Source organism: Microtus oregoni, unplaced genomic scaffold (genome assembly GCF_018167655.1).
Source record: "Microtus oregoni isolate MIOR12 unplaced genomic scaffold, Mior012 000037F_ref0000500, whole genome shotgun sequence".
NCBI classification, from domain to species: domain Eukaryota; kingdom Metazoa; phylum Chordata; class Mammalia; order Rodentia; family Cricetidae; genus Microtus; species Microtus oregoni.
The window spans coordinates 8,503,042-8,522,461 of NW_024543096.1; the positions used below are offsets into that span (position 1 = coordinate 8,503,042).

At 43.7% G+C, this 19,420-nt stretch overlaps 1 protein-coding gene across 1 annotated transcript; it reads right to left on the reverse strand.

The window, feature by feature from the left end:
- Positions 1-489: 489 nt before the first annotated feature.
- On the reverse strand, positions 490-18,342 carry Nmi (N-myc and STAT interactor). Its single transcript, XM_041631609.1, has 8 exons — positions 18,196-18,342; positions 12,269-12,356; positions 10,941-11,036; positions 9,135-9,297; positions 5,962-6,068; positions 5,691-5,877; positions 2,841-2,947; positions 490-763 (listed from the first exon to the last, which is right to left on the reverse strand). The coding sequence occupies exons 2-8, from the start codon at positions 12,350-12,352 to the stop codon at positions 581-583; spliced, it is 927 nt and encodes a 308-aa protein (XP_041487543.1). The 5' UTR covers positions 12,353-12,356; positions 18,196-18,342; the 3' UTR covers positions 490-580.
- Between the last annotated feature and the right edge of the window lie 1,078 nt (positions 18,343-19,420).

Here is a 19,420-nt window from a genome sequence, read left to right on the forward strand (position 1 = left end):
ATAAATAAATAAATCTTTAAAAAAAAAAAAAAGAAAACAGCCCCTCCGCTCTGAGAACCTGGGGTGTTTGGATTGCCACGCAAAGAGGAATCAAGTGAAATTAGCCCACAGGGTCAAGACAGAGGCATCAGCAGGGCTCCCCGGGTTGACAACAGTCAGAGGCCATCCACAGAGAATAGGAACAAAACCTCTCCCACAGAGCCACTCAGCCTTCATAAACACACACAGCAAGATTTTTGTTTTGTTTGCTTTTGTTTTTGGAGACCAGGGTTTCTCTGTGTAGTCCTGGCTGTCCTGGAACTCACTTTGTAGACCAGGCTGGCTTCGAATTCAGTGATCTGCCTGCCTCTGCATGCACGCACACACGCATACACACACACACACACACACACACACACCGGTGCTGGCATGAAAGGCTTGCGCCACCACTGCCCAACATAAAAACGAATTTTAAGATTTTGCATGGAAGAATAAAAAGACACAAATTGAAATTCTTTTTTTTTTTTAAGGAAAACAGTATTTTATAAATGTTGACAGTTATTTGGGCTCAAAGTTATAACTTGCATGTGGTTTCTCTGGCCTAGTCTTCAAAATACGCAATGCAAGACTCCTCTAAAGAACACTTGACCACGTCGACTTCTCCACCTCCGTTGTTCCTTCTTTGGAAGTGAATGTTGATTAAATCCTCCACATCCTCTTCATCCATCCGAATGCCTTTTAATCCAGTCAGAAGTACGGTCCTCTTCGATACGGCGGAAAACACCTGTGGAAGAAAACCAGCTTGTGAAAGAAGGGCATTTTCAGACAAGAGCATGTCAGAGGGAGGCGAGTTTGAGACAGATGACCGTGGTGTTATGAAAATAAAGGGGGTTGGGTGGGCAGCTCAAAGTAGAGAAGGAGTCTGTGGGTAGTCAGAGCTGTGACTGGCAATGCCAGGGACCAGAAGAATGCCAGAGGATCTCAAAAGTACCGACTAAAATATGGATCGTCAGTAGGTGCGATGGCACACGCCTGTCATTCCAGAACTCTGGAAACTGAGGCAGTAGGATGGTGGTACTGCGGTTAAGATACATGCAACCCTGTCTCAAAAAAAAATGTGAGTGAAGGGGAAACTCGGGGATAGAGTGATTACATAAAATATTTACATGAAGGCCTGGATTCAGTGCTCAGTACTCCCCCAAAATATGTGTGTGTGTGCGCACACACATTTGCTGTAGCTTTCAGGGGGATAGAGAGATACTCAGAGGTTAAGAGCACTGGCAGCTCTTCCAGATGTCCTGAGTTCAATTCCCAGCCACCTCATGGTGGCTCACACCCTTCTGTCATGAGCTCTGGCGCCCTCTTCTGGCCCACAGGCATACATGCAGGCAGAACGCTATACATAATATAAGAAAGTGGGTAGACAAAAGTTGGTAGGCAGTATTGCCATTCCACAGCTGAGGAGGAATAGGAAACAGGAGCAGGTTTGAAACAAAAGGGAGCTGAGTGACAGGAAGCAGAATTGTGTCTGAAGCCCAGTGATTGACAGGCACACAAGGAAAATATCTCTAAGTAAGTCTCTATTTACAAAAATAAGAATTAGTTTTAATTTTTTATTTTATTTTCTAATTTACTTTTAAAACAATCTTTTCTCATTTTACATACCAATCCCAGTTCCCTCTCCTGCTCTCCCCACCTTCCACCCACCCCACCCCCAACCCACTCCTCAGAGAGGGTAAGGCTTCCCATGGGAAAGTCAACAAAGTCTGGCATATCGCTTTGAGGCAGGACCAAGGCCCTCCCCACTATATCTAGGCTGAGCAAGGTAGTCCTCCAGGGAGAATGGGCCCTAAATAGCCAGTTCAAGCACTAGGAATAAATCCTGGTCCCACTGGCCCCACAGACTGCCCCAACCACACAACTGTCACCCCCATTCAGAGGGCCGAGTTTGGGGAGTTGGTAAGCTCCCACTATCTCAGTTCAACTGCTCCTATATGGGTAACCCCATCATGATCTTAACCCACGAATTAGTTTTATAATTATCTAAGTGATTTCAGGGTTTTGCAGGAAGGTGGGGAGTCATTGTTTGCATAATGGGGAGGCAGGCTCTAGGGTCTTGCGCAAGTTAGGATTCAGGCATTATGGTGGCCTCTGGCACCTGGCAGGATGCACCCAGGCACTACCAGCCCAGGTTCTATGGCTGCCACAACCCTATATGGTCTGTATACAAGTTCCGCCCAGTCCAGCTCTCTTCCCACCTTTCTCCTGAAGCAAGGCAAGAGCAGGTCTCTGCCTCCCTCCCTCCCTCCCTCCTTTTCCACCACTCCTGTCTCCAGAGACCAGTCTCCTCTCTCCCCTTCCCCCTTCTCAAAATAAACTCTCCACATAAGTTCTGTGTGAGGCATAGTTGTCTTTATCCCGCCTGCCATGAGGCCTCTGAGCTCTCATTCACCAAGGTCCCTCTCACACATAATCATTACACCCTGTACCCTTATTTTTTTGACTTCTTATTTTGAGACAGGATCTTAAGGTTGCCTGAGTTACCTCTGAAGTCTGTAGCCAAGGACGACATTAACTTGAAAACCTCCCGCCTCAGCTTCCTGAATGGCTGGGATTCCAGGACTGCACCACCAGGCCCGGCACCAGTTTGTTTGTTTGTTTGTTTGTTTTTAAAGGCAGAGCTTTGCATTAATATATCGTTAAAAATACAAACTCATTCTGCACGGACCAAGCAAAAGTGAAGAGACCGCTTCGACAGCCCTCCCTGAGAAGCCGAGTGTTGCAGACAGCTCGTTCCGTGGTCTTTGTGTGTAGTGGCGGAACAACGAGATATCGCCCGGAAGGAAGAGCGGTAACTGTACCTGGTACTTTTCCAAGCGTCTCTCTATAAAGGGGGAGACTGTAACTTGATAGCACTTTGGATTCATATAAAGAGGGAAGGTTTTCTTCTTCAAAATCTTGTCGGCAACTGAAAATCAGCAAGAAGAAAGTGTTTTCTCATAACCATGTATCACTTATAAATAAGCATAAATAAATAAACATAAACATTTATCATAAACATTTTAAATCACAGTGAAGCTTCTCTCGCACGGAATCCTACCAAAGAAGCATCCAAGTGGGCAGTTAATTCGTAAAGAACTCTACAGCCCGTATCGAAGGCTTCACAGTAATCATTCTGAGAAACGCAGTCTACACAATAAGGAAACCGAACCTCCTGTCTTAAGCATCCAAATATGAGAGGGACAAAGGTGGCACAAATCCACTTCTATGAAGCGTTTAGGACAGGGAAGTTTGTGGAGACCAAAGACTCGGAGATCCCGGGGACTGAAAGAGGAAGCGAAGAGGATTAATTGTCTAATGAGTGACGTTTCTACTTAAGATGACAAAATGCTCTGAGGATGAAAACTGGTCATGGCTGCACAATACTGTGAGTGCATTTACTCAATGCCAGGAAACTGCACACATTTCTTCCATTAATTTGGTGTGTGCCCGTGTATGTACGTATGCATGCATGTCACCATGTACATGTGGCCATCGGAGAAGAACAAGAGGGAACTGGTTCTCTCCTCCTACCAGACATTGATTCATCACAGATCGGCAGCAGACACTCACTGGCTGAGCCACCCTGCAGCCCCTAGATAGTACGATTCAAGTGTTTCAAATGGTAAGTGGAGGCAGGAGCAGAGGACAGAGGAACGAGGAAAGACCCTCAGCTGATTAGGCCTACCCCAGGCCCACCTGGGCCGGGTTATGACCTAGGTGACGTTGGCTGTCTTGTTTGGCTTGCTTCTGAGAAAGACAAGTAGTTACAACGCCTGCCTGGTTAGAATAAGGCCGTCAGACACTGCTTATGAAGTGACCAGAAGACGTTTTACTCTTTTAGAATTACCTAAACATGTAGCTTTTGGTTAGACACCACTTCCAGGAAGGACTCCCCAGAGAAGAAAACAGCACAGATTTCCAAGCTAACAGAGTGTCAAACTGCACTGTGATTTATAATGGAGTTCCTCCTGGATATTTCTCAATACAAGGAATAGAGAGACTGACATCAATCAGATAAGATTTGGAAAATTTGGAAAAGTCAGGGTGGTGCACAGCTTTAATCCCAGCACTTGGGAGGCAGACGCAGGCGGGTCTCTGTGAGTTCAAGGCCAGCCTGGTCTACAGAGTGAGTTCCAGGACAGCCAGGAGTGTTTCACAGAGAAACCCTGTCTCAGGGTGGAAAAAAAAATTTAAAAAATTAAAAATTAAAAAAAGATTTGGAAAGTTTAAAGCTGGATCCTTGGCTACGGAAATTCCACCAAGTTGGAATTGCCCTTCATTTCAAAAGCAACATGTTCCAGCTGCACTGAAACGCAGGGCTTTCTCACTAGGACACACTCTACCTGGGGCTCATGCGCATTCCTCAAAGACCCAGGTCAAAACCGCGCAGTGGTGGGTTTGCATGAGCCCGGAGAAAAACCTCCCCTACTAACCAGGACTACTTGTACACCAAAGGAAAGGGAATTTCGAGGAGATTACTCAACCCTTCGCTGTCATCATTATGACTTCTTTTTTAAAACACATATTATTTTCATGCAAAAAAAATAATCTAGTCAGTCCATGTTTTAATGACATCGCAGGATTTCTATGATTCAGAAACTCAGGAGAAACCCTAGGACCATACTAATGAGAAAAGCAGAGGTGTGCATGAAGAATCAGGCGGAATTGCTCTGTGGCACACCACCGTGTGATTTTAGGGATATCTGTTTTCTCTAGACCTCTGCCTCCTGTGAGTGACATGAACGCATCACCTATGTCAGAGCTATGATGAGCACAGACTGTAATGATAAAATGAGGGGACACTCGCATCCGCTGTCCTCCTGACACACGATGGCACACACGCATCCACTGTCCTCCTGACACACGATGGCACACACGCATCCACTGTCCTCCTGACACATGATCTCACACACGCATCCACTGTCCTCCTGACACACGATCTCACACACGCATCCACTGTCCTCCTGACACACGATCTCACACACGCATCCACTGTCCTCCTGACACACGATCTCACACATGCATCCACTGTCCTCCTGACACACAATTGCACACACGCATCCACTGTCCTGACACACGATTGCACACACGCATCCACTGTCCTCCTGACACACGATCGCACACACGCATCCACTGTCCTCCTGACACACGATCTCACACACGCATCCACTGTCCTGCCTGACACACGATCTCACACACGCATCCACTGTCCTCCTGACACACGATTGCACACACGCATCCACTGTCCTCCTGACACACGATTGCACACACGCATCCACTGTCCTCCTGACACACAATTGCACACACGCATCCACTGTCCTACCTGACACACGATCGCATCAAATAAGGGTAAGAAAACATCAACTGGACCAACAAGATGACTCAACAGGTAAAGGTCCTTACTGCCCAAGTCCAAAATCTGAATTCAACCCCAGGATCCTCAGGGTGGAAGAAAGAACCAACTGACGTAAGCTATTTTCTGACCTCCACACTAGCGCCACAGTATGCACACATGCGCAGACGCCTGCGCGTTAAATAAAGAATTCTAAGAAAATAAGGTTTTTTTTAAAAAAAAAATAGTGTTCCAAAGAAGAAAACTCCCCCCGATTATTATGCATTTCAAATACACAAATGGGCAGAAACTGTGCAATGGCGGAGTGTCTGCGTACCTCCACTTTCCAGGAACGTGATGACAGCGCTCCCCGCCTTCCTGTCGTAGTCTATGCTTTCCACCTCGCCGCCTCCGTTCACGGACTTGTAGAAGCTCAGCTCCAGCTTGTCTCTCGTCTGCTCCTCCGGCAGTTCATCAGGGATTCCCGTAACATTGATCTTCATCTTAGAAACGTCCACATGAACCTGGGAAAGCATTTCAGCGTCACAAGTAAGAAGAACGCCTGTGCCCGACAGAGTGGCTGAAGCCACTCTCCATGACGGTCTCACCTGGAATCTGACGCCCAGGCTTAGCGGGACTGCTTGCGCGGTGACCACCAAGGAGTTCCCCTCCAGCTGCACCACGTGCTTCCCCATCGTTATCACATTCTGCGCAACTGAAACACAATTTTAGAAGCAGACAGTCGTGACGTCCGAGAAAACCTTACGCGTTTTATCCAAAGTCGCGTTGTTGTCTTTTTTTATGTTCTTCAATTTTGTATTTATTCTATTTATGTATGTGGGGGAGGTGTGTTCTTGTGAGGGGCATATGGGTGAAGGTCAGAGAATAGCTTGTGGGAGCTGTGTCTTTTTCCAGCATGTTGGTACCCGGGATGGAACTCAGATCAGCAGGCTCAACAAGGGCCTCTATCTGCTGAGTCATCTTACTGGCTCCATTTTCTTCGATTTTAAAGAATCAAGTTTTAGCATTTTTCTTGGGATTTCCAGGTTTCAGTAGTCTTACCTCCAAAGTAGGAAAACTCAGTGTCACCATGTGTAAGCGAAAATGGCAATACAGAGATTTTTGAGATTCTAAATTCATCTTAAGGGACGACTCTATCATCCTCTCTCTTACATCAGCCTAAGAATTCTGCAGATTCTTTATACTGACAATCCAGACACACACTCCCTCTCCACAGCACTACCAGGGAATCCCCCCAGGGCAGTAAACTCAGCCAGAATGTCCCCATTCATAAGCTAGGAACACTTTTGTGGGCCACTGTCGTTTTTATCACCGTTTATCTCGCTTCGTCTTTGCCAATGTTCTTATGTTACCAGCACCAAAGCAAGAGCTCTTTTCTGTCTCTGTCTTTCCAAAAAAGACATACTGCTTTGTTGTTTTTTTTTTTTATAAGCACGCTTTAAAATATTGAGAGCAACACTGTATCATCACATAGATGGGAGAGGCTCTGTAATACAACCACACCAAAGCCAGGAGAAGTTCAAAGAACCATGCCATACTTCTTTAAGATGAATATAGGGAGGGGTTTCTTTTTGTTTGTTTGCCTTGTTTTGTTTTTCAAGGCAGGATTTCTCTGTGTAGTTTTGACTGTCCTGGAACTCACTATGTAGACCAGGCTGACCTTAAAGTCACAGAGACCTGCCTGCCTCTACCTCCCGAGTGCTGGGATTAAAGGCATGCGCCACCACCCAGCCAGGAGTTTCTTCGTAACTGTGCGCTATGACTTTATAAAACTCCAGCTGTTGCTATGTGAGCCACTTATTCTAATTTATCATGAAGATAAGAGATGATTGCTTCCTCTCTTATAAACTTCATGTGTGTTTATGACAACCAGGGAGCACACCCGAGGCTGGGGAAGACACAAGGCTGGAAGTCAGGGCGTTGTCGGGTGGGAATTCAGACTCACTATACCACAATATGACTCTAGAATTTAGATGCTTTTTGTTTTGTTTTGTTTTGCTAATGGCAACAGATGACAATAACAGAAAACATCAATGAAGTAATACTCAGATGACCCTCTCATTATCCCCAAACCCCTAACATCTGGCGATCTAACTCAACAGAGAGGGACCACTTATATTCCAACTTTAGTTACTGCGACTGTCAAACTAACCCCTGTTTACTTCTGTTTCCCTGGCACTGTGTCCTGGCTTGGGGACTCCAGAACCACATCAAGGGAGCAAGCAGCATCAAGGCTGCTTCTGAAGCGACTCCTACATCTAGCAAGTCCAGGAGACTGCCATGTAGAAACCTGTCCTCAGATCCTCCCCTATGTCTTCCAGTAACATGCCAGTGACTGCCTATTACCAGCAAAGCTCCCCCTCGACTGTGGGCATGGTTCCAGGGGGAACAAAATGACGCTGTGGGTGGATGCCTCATCTCTGCTTGCCTTGACCTTCTGTAAGCTTCCTTTGAACATTTATTTCCAGGTCAGACTGACGAGCCAGATGCCAGAAGACACAGGTTAAAATCACAGCTTCTAAGGATCTAAGCGTGAAATGATCCTGAAGACCACGTTGGCACATCCCGTAGCTTTGCAGTCAGAACGAAAGCCACGAAATAGTGGCCTTCCCTCAGGAATGTTGGCCCAGGAGGATGTGCACAGGCACTTAGGGTACCCTCTCAGCTCTAGAGTTCAGCAAAGAAAGTTCTTCGATAGGCTTCTGTTTCCTTCTCTGGCATACCCCTCACACATAGCAACCATGGCAGCTGACATGGGTGTGTTGTGTGCGTTCAGTTAAACTATCACAAAGCCTGTCACCAAAATCTGAGGCTTACAAAGAACGCAGCTCATACCTCAAGAGGAGACAAAGCCAGCACTCAAATTCTCCTCACAAAGGAAACCAAGCCCTGAAGGGGCCCATACATTTTTGAACTTGGCCAACATCAGGTCCCAAACCTTTCTATTCCTGGGTTCAATCTAATCACTGGGTCACTAATCACTAAATCACTTAAGCATCTTCAGACTCTGTTTTCTTACCAATCAAATACATCCAATAATTATTTTCATTATCCTGTATTTATAGAATTGTACAAGTATGAAAGGATATGTCCCAGAGAACACCGGATAAGTAAAGTCTGCCACTTTTATACTCCCAAAGTTGTATTTATTCATTTACTTTTTTATTTGAGATAGGGTCTCACTATATAGCCCTGGCTGACCCGAATCTAGGTAGGCCAGGCTAGCCTCAAACTCACAGAGATAGGTCTGCACCTGCCTCCCAGGTGCTGGTATTAAAGTTGTGCACTGCCCTGCCTAGCAAGTTCTACTTCTTTATAATATTATTATAACATTCTAATATGCTTATATCATTTAAGGGACATATGTACTGGAAAGAGGCTTACACTGGATATCCCAACTCCTATATTTTATTTCCAGAGCCATTACTTTTTGAATGTGTGATAAGCATGAATCCTTTAATATCACTGCACACATAACACTGTGAGTATTCCACATAATTATATATAATATTATATATCATAGTTATTACCTCATTATATATCATAGGTAATAAAACCAACACATCTAATATACTTAATGCCTGGATTCCGTCTCTGTAAATTGAGACTATCAATTGTCTCTGCCTCCAAACGCCACTATGAAGATAAGAAGAAACAGCAAACACAGACTGCCAAGTGACAGCCGGACATCTGCGGAAGATCTCTGAAGGTCCAAGTGCTTGTAAAGGTGACACGCTCATGTTTTTAAGATCAGTCATACCTTCTTCCTTCTCAAAGGTGATAAGTGCTTGTCCTTTCTGGAGCTCATAGAAAATTTGTGAGCTCACTTGGAATGAGCAGGAGCTATTTGAGAACTGGCCACCATCCTCGGAACTCTTCATTGAAGTGAACTTAAGCTTTCTTTCTGGTATATTCTCTTTAATCTAATTAAGACAGATGCATTTGATTAAAATTAAGACAAGACGTAACAAGTCCTTCCAATGATGGTATGATTGATCTAGTCATCCAATAATTCATTCTCCATTGACTGTAAAGCTTTATGGTATATTGACTGTAGTCTTATATAACATCTATAGTAATTGCTTCTTCCCACAAAGCTTCTCAGTAAGGTAATCAAATGTTGATCCTTTAATACCATCTTGTTGAAATCGTAAGTATATAATCCTCTCACTTTTCCTAAGCAGTGTTTAAGTTGATTGACATTGTCCAATCGTAAATCCCCACTGTTTATGTAAAATAAGTGCCTCATTGTGGAATAATCTTTTCACACACTAAGATGAGTCTTTGCCAAGGCACCTTCTGATTGGTTTAATAAAGAGCTGAATGGCCAATAGCTGGGCAGAAAGAGGTTAGGCGGGACTTCTGGGCAAAGACAGCAGAGGAAGAGATGAATCTAGGTGCAGAAGAGACTCCAGAGGACACAGGAGGTGCAAGACGGGAAGCAAGGCAAAAGCCAAGAGGCAAAATGTAGATTAATATAAATGGGTTAATTTAAATTATGAGGTAGTGAGGACAGTGATAGCTTCAGTACTGTCTACAGCCTGGCGAGTCGAAAAGAAACAAGGGGTCAAAGCTTATTAGAAGATTCAAATACAGGAAAATTTAGGAGAGACTTTAAATGGTACAGATCGATACATGCCCAACTTCTTTGTTCTGAGACGAGGACTCTCTGTATATCTGTATAGCCCTGGCTAGCCTGGAGTTTGCTCTGTAAACCAGGCTAGCCTCCCACAGGGATTCTCCCTGCCTCAGTCTCCCAAGTGCTAGGACTAAAGGTGTGTGTCACTATGTCCAGATCATGCCAAACTCTTTAAACTCTGAGATTCACTTAAATTACTCCCGCATGAGAGGGGAAGACAGTAAATGCAGTGAATGAGAAAACCAGATGTTTGACCCAAGAGTGATCTGCAATAAGCAATGCTGGGTTTTTTTTAACTTTTATTAATTTATGGTTTTGTAAGTTGTATCATGCTAGCCATAGGTGGTAGGAAAAATATGCATCATAAGTATAGTACATGAAGAAATCACGATGCTAATATGCAACACTAGGTAGAACTACTGAAGTCCTCCTAGTTTCCCAAGGGAAACCTGCCTCTGGGATGAACCACTATATCTCTCAGGGCACACTTATTTAAACGGGAGCATATAGAATGTCTTCCTCTGCCTTTTACGTATCGATGTCATGTTTGTTACATTCATGCACGCTATATATAATTGTTTGTCCTTGATTTGGTGTAGAATTGAATTGTATGGGTATAGAGTGATTCACTATTCATTCTACTATGGAGGAACACTTGAGTTTTTCTCCATTCGGGGTTGTTACAAACAGTAGCCCAAGTCGGACAAGGCGGCACACTCCTTTAAATGCCAGTGCACAGGAGGCAAAGGCAGGTAGATCTCTGTGAGCTTGAGGTCAACACGGTCAGTATAATGAGTTCAAGACCAGCCAGACCTCAAAAACAAAAGCAAACACTGGTGTTATGAGTGGCCCTAATGCTTTAGAATTAATCGTGTTTTGTTTGAAAAGTACATGTCCATTAAAATATACATAAAATAATCACAGTACTTGGAATTCTCTGGCGTCCGAGTGTAACTCCGCTTCAAGTCTTTTGATCTCCTGTTCTAGCTGTATGTTTTCCTTTAAAATTTCATGAATTAATCCCTAAAAAATAGCAAATAATAGAAAAAATTAAATACCTTTGCGATCCCTTTCCTAAATTAATTAAAAGATGTAAAGCCCACCCCCCACCCCCGACCCAAAGGCTAAACAACCTTAGGACAGCCTCAGAATAAGTATGCCGACTTCATAGTGCATATGCTTAGCATCTAATTCCAGTGCATGATGGGCCTTCCTTTGTTGTTGTCGTTGTTTTGTTTTTAATGACTTAGTTTTTTATTTCATATGCATTGATGTTTTTCCTTGCCTGTATGTCTGCATGAGGGTGTCATGTCCCCTGGAGTTACAGACAGTTGTAAGCCAGTATGCGGATGCTGGGAATTGAACCCACATTCTCTAAAAGAGCGAGCAGTGCTTTTGTCTGCTGAGCGATCTCTCCAGCACCCAGTGGTTCTGCTAATTTTACCAAGATTCGTTAGCTCTGTTATATGAACAAAGAAACTGTTATCTTCTACATTAGACACGGAATTTTTTATGAAGACAAGGAGTGAGACTCAGACCTTCTAGACTTCTTTAAACTCTTTCTAAGCTGTCTACAACTATCACACAACTTTTAGTTGCACTATGATTGTGAACACATTACACTGAGGTCGTTCTTCGTTTGTTTACTTTTTGTCTCGTTTCGTTTTTTGTCTGTTTTATTTTTTTTGGCGGGGTTTTTGGTGTTTGGGGTTTGTTTATCAGCAATAATTCCAACAGTAGCCAGCCGCTTTGACAAGCCCAACACGGGCCTTGCTATCAGCTCTGAGCACCTGAGCCTCTGTTCCCACCTGGATCTCATTTGGTCACTGCTCACATTTCACATCCTGGGAGAAACCCGAAAAAGAAGGAGGGGAGGGAACAATTTTGGTAAGAAAATAAATGGGAGCACAACTCTCAGTGTAAAGCTCTTACAATGGAGCAAATGTTAAGGATCTCTTGGAAAGCCCAGTAGCCCCACGACGCCAATGTATTGCTTGACACAGACAAAGGCGCACCTTAAAAGGAACAGACACAAGTCATTCTTTTTTTTTTTTTTTTTTTTTTTTTGGTTTTTTGAGACAGGGTTTCTCTGTGGTTTTGGAGCCTGTCCTGGAACTAGCTCTTGTAGACCAGGCTGGTCTCAAACTCACAGAGATCCTCCTGCCTCTGCCTCCCGAGTGCTGGGATTAAAGGCGTGCGCCACCACCGCCCGGCCACAAATCATTCATAACAGCAACTACAATTTTCCTTCATACCTCGTTTTGTTCACGTTCCAAAATTTCTATATCTGATGAGAGTTCTTCATAAGCTTGCTCTTTGTTGTCCATATCAGCATCCATGATTCTTTAATAAAAAAAAAAATGGGGGGGAGGGGCAATGCTTTTACAATTGGATACTATACAAATTCAAGAAAAAAGAAATAAGAGCTTTTACCCTTCCGTTCAAGAAGCATGTCTTCTTTGCTCTGTGTGTGTGTGTGTGTGTGTGTGTGTGTGTGTGTTCGCGTGCGCGCGCATATGTGTGCGTGTGTTTTCATATCATCAAAGTCTCGTCATGTGACTTACAGCCAAACATCATCTGTAATCTGAAGAACTTCACATCTGTATTTGCATTGGAGGGGACACACACAGTAAAGGAGCCGCCAACGTGACTGCTCCACCTTACGGTTAAGGTCTTTACTGGGAACCGGAGAAAGTATCTAGGGGCAGCTGGGAGAGTCCAAGGCAGAGAGAGAAAGAAGTAGACTGAGCATGCCCGGCAGACTGGACACAGGCAGGGCTGTCTGTGAGAGAGGGGGAATAGCAGGGGATAGCGAAGAGAGAAAGCAGGCGACAAGAGCAAGCTTGGGTTGTACGGACGGTGAGTCACAAGGGCCAGTAGACCAGTGTGGGGACTTTGAGATGTATAGTACTTGTGAGTAGGGACTGAGGGAGCCTGGAGGCCTGCATGGATTTTGATATGTTCATAGATGCCACAGATTATGCTAATTAAAGAGTGGTAGGTCCCTTTTGCCAGCAGGAAGGGAAAGGACCCCTTTTGGCAGACAGAGCCAGCTTCCCAAGTTCCTGAAGAACACTGGCTTTTATCGAACGGCCAGAGATCCTCCTCCAGTCCAGGCTGCGCTCATTTCTGGATATTGGGACTCTCCTTCGGAGACTGAGGAACTGGAGTTTCCTTTGAACATATGGTTTAAAGGTGATAAAAATCCTTTGCTTTCAACTCAAGGGTACCCAGAAAGCAGTAGCAGACCGAGTCATTGTAGACATGATGAAATGTTGTTTTTAACCCAGTTTCTATAGAAGCTATTAAGCTGGCTGCTAGATTTCATGCTATATTATGATACAGTGGTACATATTAATATATTAATATTTTGAAGCTGGAGAGATGGCTTGGAGGGATAGACACTTGTGACCAAGCCCGACAACCTAAGTTCCATCTCTGGAAGCCACAAGGTGGAAGAGACCTGTCCTCTGCATGCACGCCCAAGGACCAGTTAACTTCCTGGAATGCTGGGAGTTGTAGTTCTTGGAAATAACCAGGCCAGAAGGGAAACAAGGTGGCCTTTTGGGTTTTCCCTTTAAAAGCCCCTGCAACACGTGTCTTGTGGCCACTCGCTGGAAACCCATAGGCAGACCTGATTAGAATCCATTTTTCTGCTCAGCACTTTATTGAAGTGCTGCTTCCAATTTGGCTCAAAATTGTGGAACTGGCTTTTCCCTCTCAAATCTCAGGATTAACAACACACACACACACACACACACACACCACAAAATAAGTACAAACATGTAATAAAAATAAATTAAAATTTTTCTTAAGTATCCTAGCATACCTATTTCAGCCTAATGGTTTACTTTGTAATTCTAAATATCTATATGTTTATTCATGCAGGAAAAAAATGTTTAAAGGAAACTCCATAAGGTTCACTTGTCTGGCAAAAGGAGTCAATGGCCCAAAAAATGGTGAAGAAGCCCTGCCTGCACATTAAATTAGCCAAAAAGCAAAATTCCCAGATCAAAAGAGCTTTAGATGCACATTAATAACTTGCATGCAATATACTTTTCAAAGATTCTGAGTGGTTAAAGTCTCAGCATTCTTGTAAGAGAAACAAACAAAACATCTATGTTTAAACTAAAAGACTGGGGAAAAAATAGCCATCTCTTAGTTTATCCCATATGAATAAAGGGATGTCAGGAAACATTCTTCACGGCATTTCCAGGGATTTCTAGCTCTATTCTCCAGTGAAAAGAACCAAGAAGCAAAGGCCGACTCTGGGTGTGGGGAAGGAAATGCACAAGATAAGCCTGTAATATCTGAGGTGACTGACAATTTAAAAGTACTTTCGAAAATATGACAGGAAAGCCAGGCAGTGGTGGTGCATGCCTTTAATCCCAGAACTCAGCACTCGGGAGGCAGAAGCAAGTGGACCTCTGTGAGTTTGAGGCCAGCCTGGTCTACAGAGCTAGTTCCAGGAAAGCTAGGGCTACACAAAGAAACCTTGTCTTGGAAAACCAATAAATAAATAGATAGATGGATAGATGAATGGATGGATAGATAGATAGATAGATAGATAGATAGATAGATAGATAGATAGATAAACAGGAAAAAGAATATGCCCCAAGGAAAGCAGCAGCCCCCAATTGTCAAAGACCCACTAAGGAAACTGACTGAACAAGTGGAATACATAGGGCATGCAGACAGGCACTTCCCCAAAAAAAAAACAGGAAAGGAATTGTCAACTCATTCCACAAAAGCAACATCATCCTGAAACCAAAACTGGATAGAGGCACACTGGACATAAAAGAACAAAATCTATAGACCAATATCCCTATTGAACGAAAACCAAATTCAAGAACACATTACTTCACATATAGGACAAGTTAGTCTCATTAGTTCAACATACATAAAGCAAGGAGTGCGATACAGCGTGTAAGTAGCCGCATAGCCAGAAATCACAGGACTGTCTGATTCAACATCGAAAACCTTTCAATAAAGCTCAAAGCTCATCCTTTCAGCAAAAAGGCCGGAAGAACCCAGGAATAGAAGGAATGTGCCTCCTCCACATAGAAAGGTTATGTGCAACAGACCTATGGCCAGCATTACAGAAGATGTAGAAGAACTGAAGGTGTTTCCTCAAAACTCGAGAATAGATGAAGGATGCCCAGTGAGTACAGCGCTGCACCATGTGAAAGCCCAAAAGGATGCAAATATGAAAGAGAGAGAAAGAGAGAGAGAGAGAGAGAAGGAGGGAGGGAGGGAGGGAGGGAGGGAGGAAGGAAGGAATCAGAGCATCCTTAGTTGAACATGACGTGATTCTTTATTAAAAACAACCCAAAAGACTCCACTGGAAATGCTTCCATCTGATTTTAGCAAAATATCAGGATACAAATATCAGTAGCTTGCCCGGTGTGGTGGTACACACCTTTAACCCCAGCACTCAGGAAGGAGAGGCAAGGAAGATCTCTATGAGTTGGAGGTCAGCCTGCTCTATATAGTAGTGGGTTCTGTATATAGGGTTACACAGTTAAGACCCTGTCTTAAAAAGTACATTAATTTAAAAATTCAGCTTTTTTGAATACCAATGACAAACTTGTTGTGGGGGGGGGGGGGAAGAGCAGTTAAAAAACCAAAACCAAAACAAAATACTTAGGAATAAATCTAATTAGGGACAATGAAAACTTTGAAATACTGAATAAAAAGATGAGTAAGACACTTGAGGATAGAAAGTCATCTCATGTTCATAGATTGGCAGAGCTATTATTGTGAAAATGACTTTGCTATCTGCAGATTCAGCGCAAATTTTCACCAGAATTCCACTGACATTCTTCACAGACCGAAAACAAATCAAAATTCCTAACATTCATGCAAGCATCAAAGGTCCCGAATAGCCAATGCAAAGAAAGGCCAATGCAGGAGGCATCAGCAAGCATGTGTGTAGTGTGCATACATACAGGCAAAACACCTACACACACAAGATGATTAAAAAATATAGACAAGGGGACTGGAGAGATGGCTCAGCGGTTAAGAGCATTGCCTGCTCTTCCAAAGGTCCTGAGTTCAATTCCCAGCAATCACATGGTGGCTCACAGCCATCTGTAATGAGGTCTGGTGCCCTCTTCTGGCCTGCAGGCATACACACAGACGGAAGGAACATTGTATACATAATAAATATATATTTAAAAAAATATATAGACAAAGGACTGAGAGAGAGAAGGAAGTGTCCTAAGAGAAGAAGAGCATCTGAGGGCACAAGAAGAGAACAATAGAGTATGTGTGCATATAAAGAGAACGTGTGTGTGTGTGTGTGTGTGTGTGTGTGTGTGTGTGATGAAAATAGAACGGGGAAGTACTTGGGGAACGGAGGGAATCAGGCCTCCCGAGAATATTAGTCCTTCTTTACAGCTTATGGGGCATTTTAGTTACAGCTGTCGTTTTCTATGAGTAATTAATAAATGTATAATTTACAGGCACTCCTTCTTGTGTTCATCCCAGAACTGTTGCATGCAACCCAGAACTGAGCATCTTACATTGTGTGTTTCATATGGGTATTTCTCTGCCCAGGACATTATGTGTATGTATTCCTCTTGGTGCATCTCTTTAAAAATTGCATTGTACTTGTTTTTAGATTGGTAAAACACAATATTCTTAAAAGCTCTTGCTGTGAGTGATCGATTGTGTAACACCCCCAGAACATCTTCATCAGATTCATCATCTGAATATCTTCCCTTTCGCACTGTGTGGGTTGGATGGGAATTCTTCCCTCTCAAGCAATCTTACTATAAGGAGAAAAAAATGACCCCCTCAAAGATGTCCGTGTTCTGGTCCCAAGAATTTGTGAAAACATTGGATCACACTTCAGGGAAGACTTAAGGCTGCAAACCCAATGCAGGATGGTAATTATTTCTTCTTTAAAATATAGAGATAGGAGCTGAGGAGATGGCTCAGGGGGAAAGTGCCTGGGCCCCCCCACAAGCACATCTAATTTTAAAATGACACTAAAATTTAATATTTTTTAAATTGAAAATAAATATTTTTAAATTGAAAAGTGTGTATTCATGCACATGTGTGTATAAGCCACCATGGCTTTGTAAATTATTATGACAGTAAATTTAAAAAAAGGAAAAAAAACTGTTCTTACTGCTATATTTAACATCACCATAGTGAGTCACACAGAGTGCCTGACAGCCTATAGGAAGAAAAAAACATAATGTATCCATTTCATATAGACCAGAAACTTGTGGAAAGATAGATTAAAATTTCAATAACTAAAAGGTCCTAACTGTGGGTTTTTTGCTTTTTGGGTTTGTTTTTTTTTTTTTTTTTTGCAATTTTACAATCAGGTAACACTTTTGAATAAAACGAAGTGGGTGATCTCTCTGAGAGTATTGGCACAGGCCTGTAACCGGAGGATCAAGAGTTCAAGACCAACACAATGAAAATAGAAAGCTGTCGTGTATATAGATACAGATACACACACACACACACACACACACACACACACACAAGTGTTTTCGTTGCTTGCAGAAGTTGAGTTTACAGACTGAGAAGAAAGTTGGGAAAAACAAAACAAAAACAGAAAGTGAACTGATCGATTCAAGGTTACATTCTTGATTGATTCAAGGTTATATTCTTCCCAAAGGGGGGCCAGGAAGAAAGAAAGAGAATAACTGGTTGGTGAATGTCTAGGTGCTTTTTGTCGGGATTAAAGCGGAGGTGATTTTATTCTCTTGCCGGGCGGGCGAAACCTGCTTTCCCTCTCCCCCAGTTGGGCAGGACACATGAGAAGTTCCCTTCAGGAGCACACAAGTTAGCAGGTGCAGGAGTCCTCTAAGTCCAAACTGGTGGCCTCCTATAATTCTTATTGAATCGTCTCCTTTTAATGTCTCCTTTTTTAAAAAAACAATCTTACATTTTCTGAAAAAGTGAGGTGTGATTTCTTGAGAAATCTGTTTTCCTAAGAACACTCATTTTAAGTTTCCTTTTCCCGGGAGAAAGAAGCACGGCCAGGCCTGAGCGCAATGCTCGCCCGCGGTAAGCGAGTCCCCAGGCAGCGCTCGGGGCTGGAAGCTGCGGCCGCCGCCCCACTTCCCCGCCCCCCCCCGCCCCCCCCCCCCCCCCCCCACACACACACAACACATACCGGGTGGAGCATCCCCTACTGCCGGGGACCGGGACGAGCACTCACCCCCTCTCCGCCACCGAGCAGCTCCAGGAAGCAGTGGCTTAGAACCGAACCCCAACGCGAAAACGCAAGCCGGGTCTCCGCGACGGTCACAGCTCATTCACCAGTGGTACTTTCACTTTCGATTGTTTTAAAAACAGGATGCTTCGGTTTCAAGTCCTGCGGACTTTGTCCCGGGCGCCATTGCTGATGTTCCTCTATCTCCACCCGAGTTCCAAGACATACTTTGAAAAGCATATACAAATATGCTTTTTGCCCTACGCGAAACACACTGATGAAAAACTGGCTGGCAACTAAAGTCTAGGCAGACAGAGCTCTCTATCCAAATCCTAACTCTCACCGCAGTTTCCTAGACGGCTACAAAGTTTGACGCCAGCCCAAGATGGTGCATGAGGCTGGGAAACCTGTTTCCTGGGTTGGTTTTTATGACCACTTTGTTTACGTTGTGAAGCGTTTGTAAACAAACACTCCGCTAGGTGTTAAATTTTCCTTTGCCAGAAAAAATATCTGACTTTTATCAAGAACGGTAGTGTTTCCTAATCCTACACCAGAAAACCGCTCCAGACAGCTGAGCCGCTTCTGAGTACAGGGACATGGAAGGCAGCAAAAAGATCTTCTAGATCAGCGTCTTCTAGGTTGTGGCGTCCTATAGCTGTGCATAGTAACCAATAACTCGGTCTAAGAACACTGATAAACATACATAGAGCTACATAGAGGGACCCTATCTTTAAAAAAAAAAAATTAAGAACTAGGGTTTTTTCTGTGTTGTCAGTCCAGTTAGAAAGTACAAAAAGTCTGTGTATTACATAGGTTTTCTTTTGAACTTTAGCAGAAGCACGAATTTGTTCATGAGAATTTATAAGAAGCCATTGGTTTGGACTGAGTTTGTACATTAGGCCAAGGGATCAGAGCAAAAGGGAAGTCATGCCTGCTGAAATCCCAGGTCGTGAAGAAGTTACCCTTCCAATAAACTAGATGAGAGGTTATGGCCAAATCCCTAAGCAAGCCAGTTTTACACAGCAGAATAATAGCTCTACCACAGAAGAACTTTAAAACAGCCTCTTGGTGGCTGGAGCGATGGCTCAGTGGTTAAGAGCATTTGCTTCTTTTACAGAGAAACCATGGCTGGTCCCACACAACCTGCTGGTCACTCCAGTACCGGGGCATGAACGCCCTCTTCTGGCCTCCGTGGACAAACAAGTGATAGACCCAAGCAAAACATTCGTAC

What these genes read in the sequence shown, in the direction of transcription:
- Nmi (XM_041631609.1), bottom strand. Translation starts at nt 12,352, where the DNA reads ATGGATGCTGATATGGACAACAAAGAGCAAGCTTATGAAGAACTCTCA. An exon ending in TGGAACGTGAACAAAACGAG is followed by an intron (nt 11,037 to 12,268) that starts GTATGAAGGAAA and finishes GCTATTTTTTAG; the next exon opens with GGATTAATTCATGAAATTTT. An exon ending in GCCTGGGCGTCAGATTCCAG is followed by an intron (nt 5,878 to 5,961) that starts GTGAGACCGTCA and finishes ATGCTTTCCCAG; the next exon opens with GTTCATGTGGACGTTTCTAA.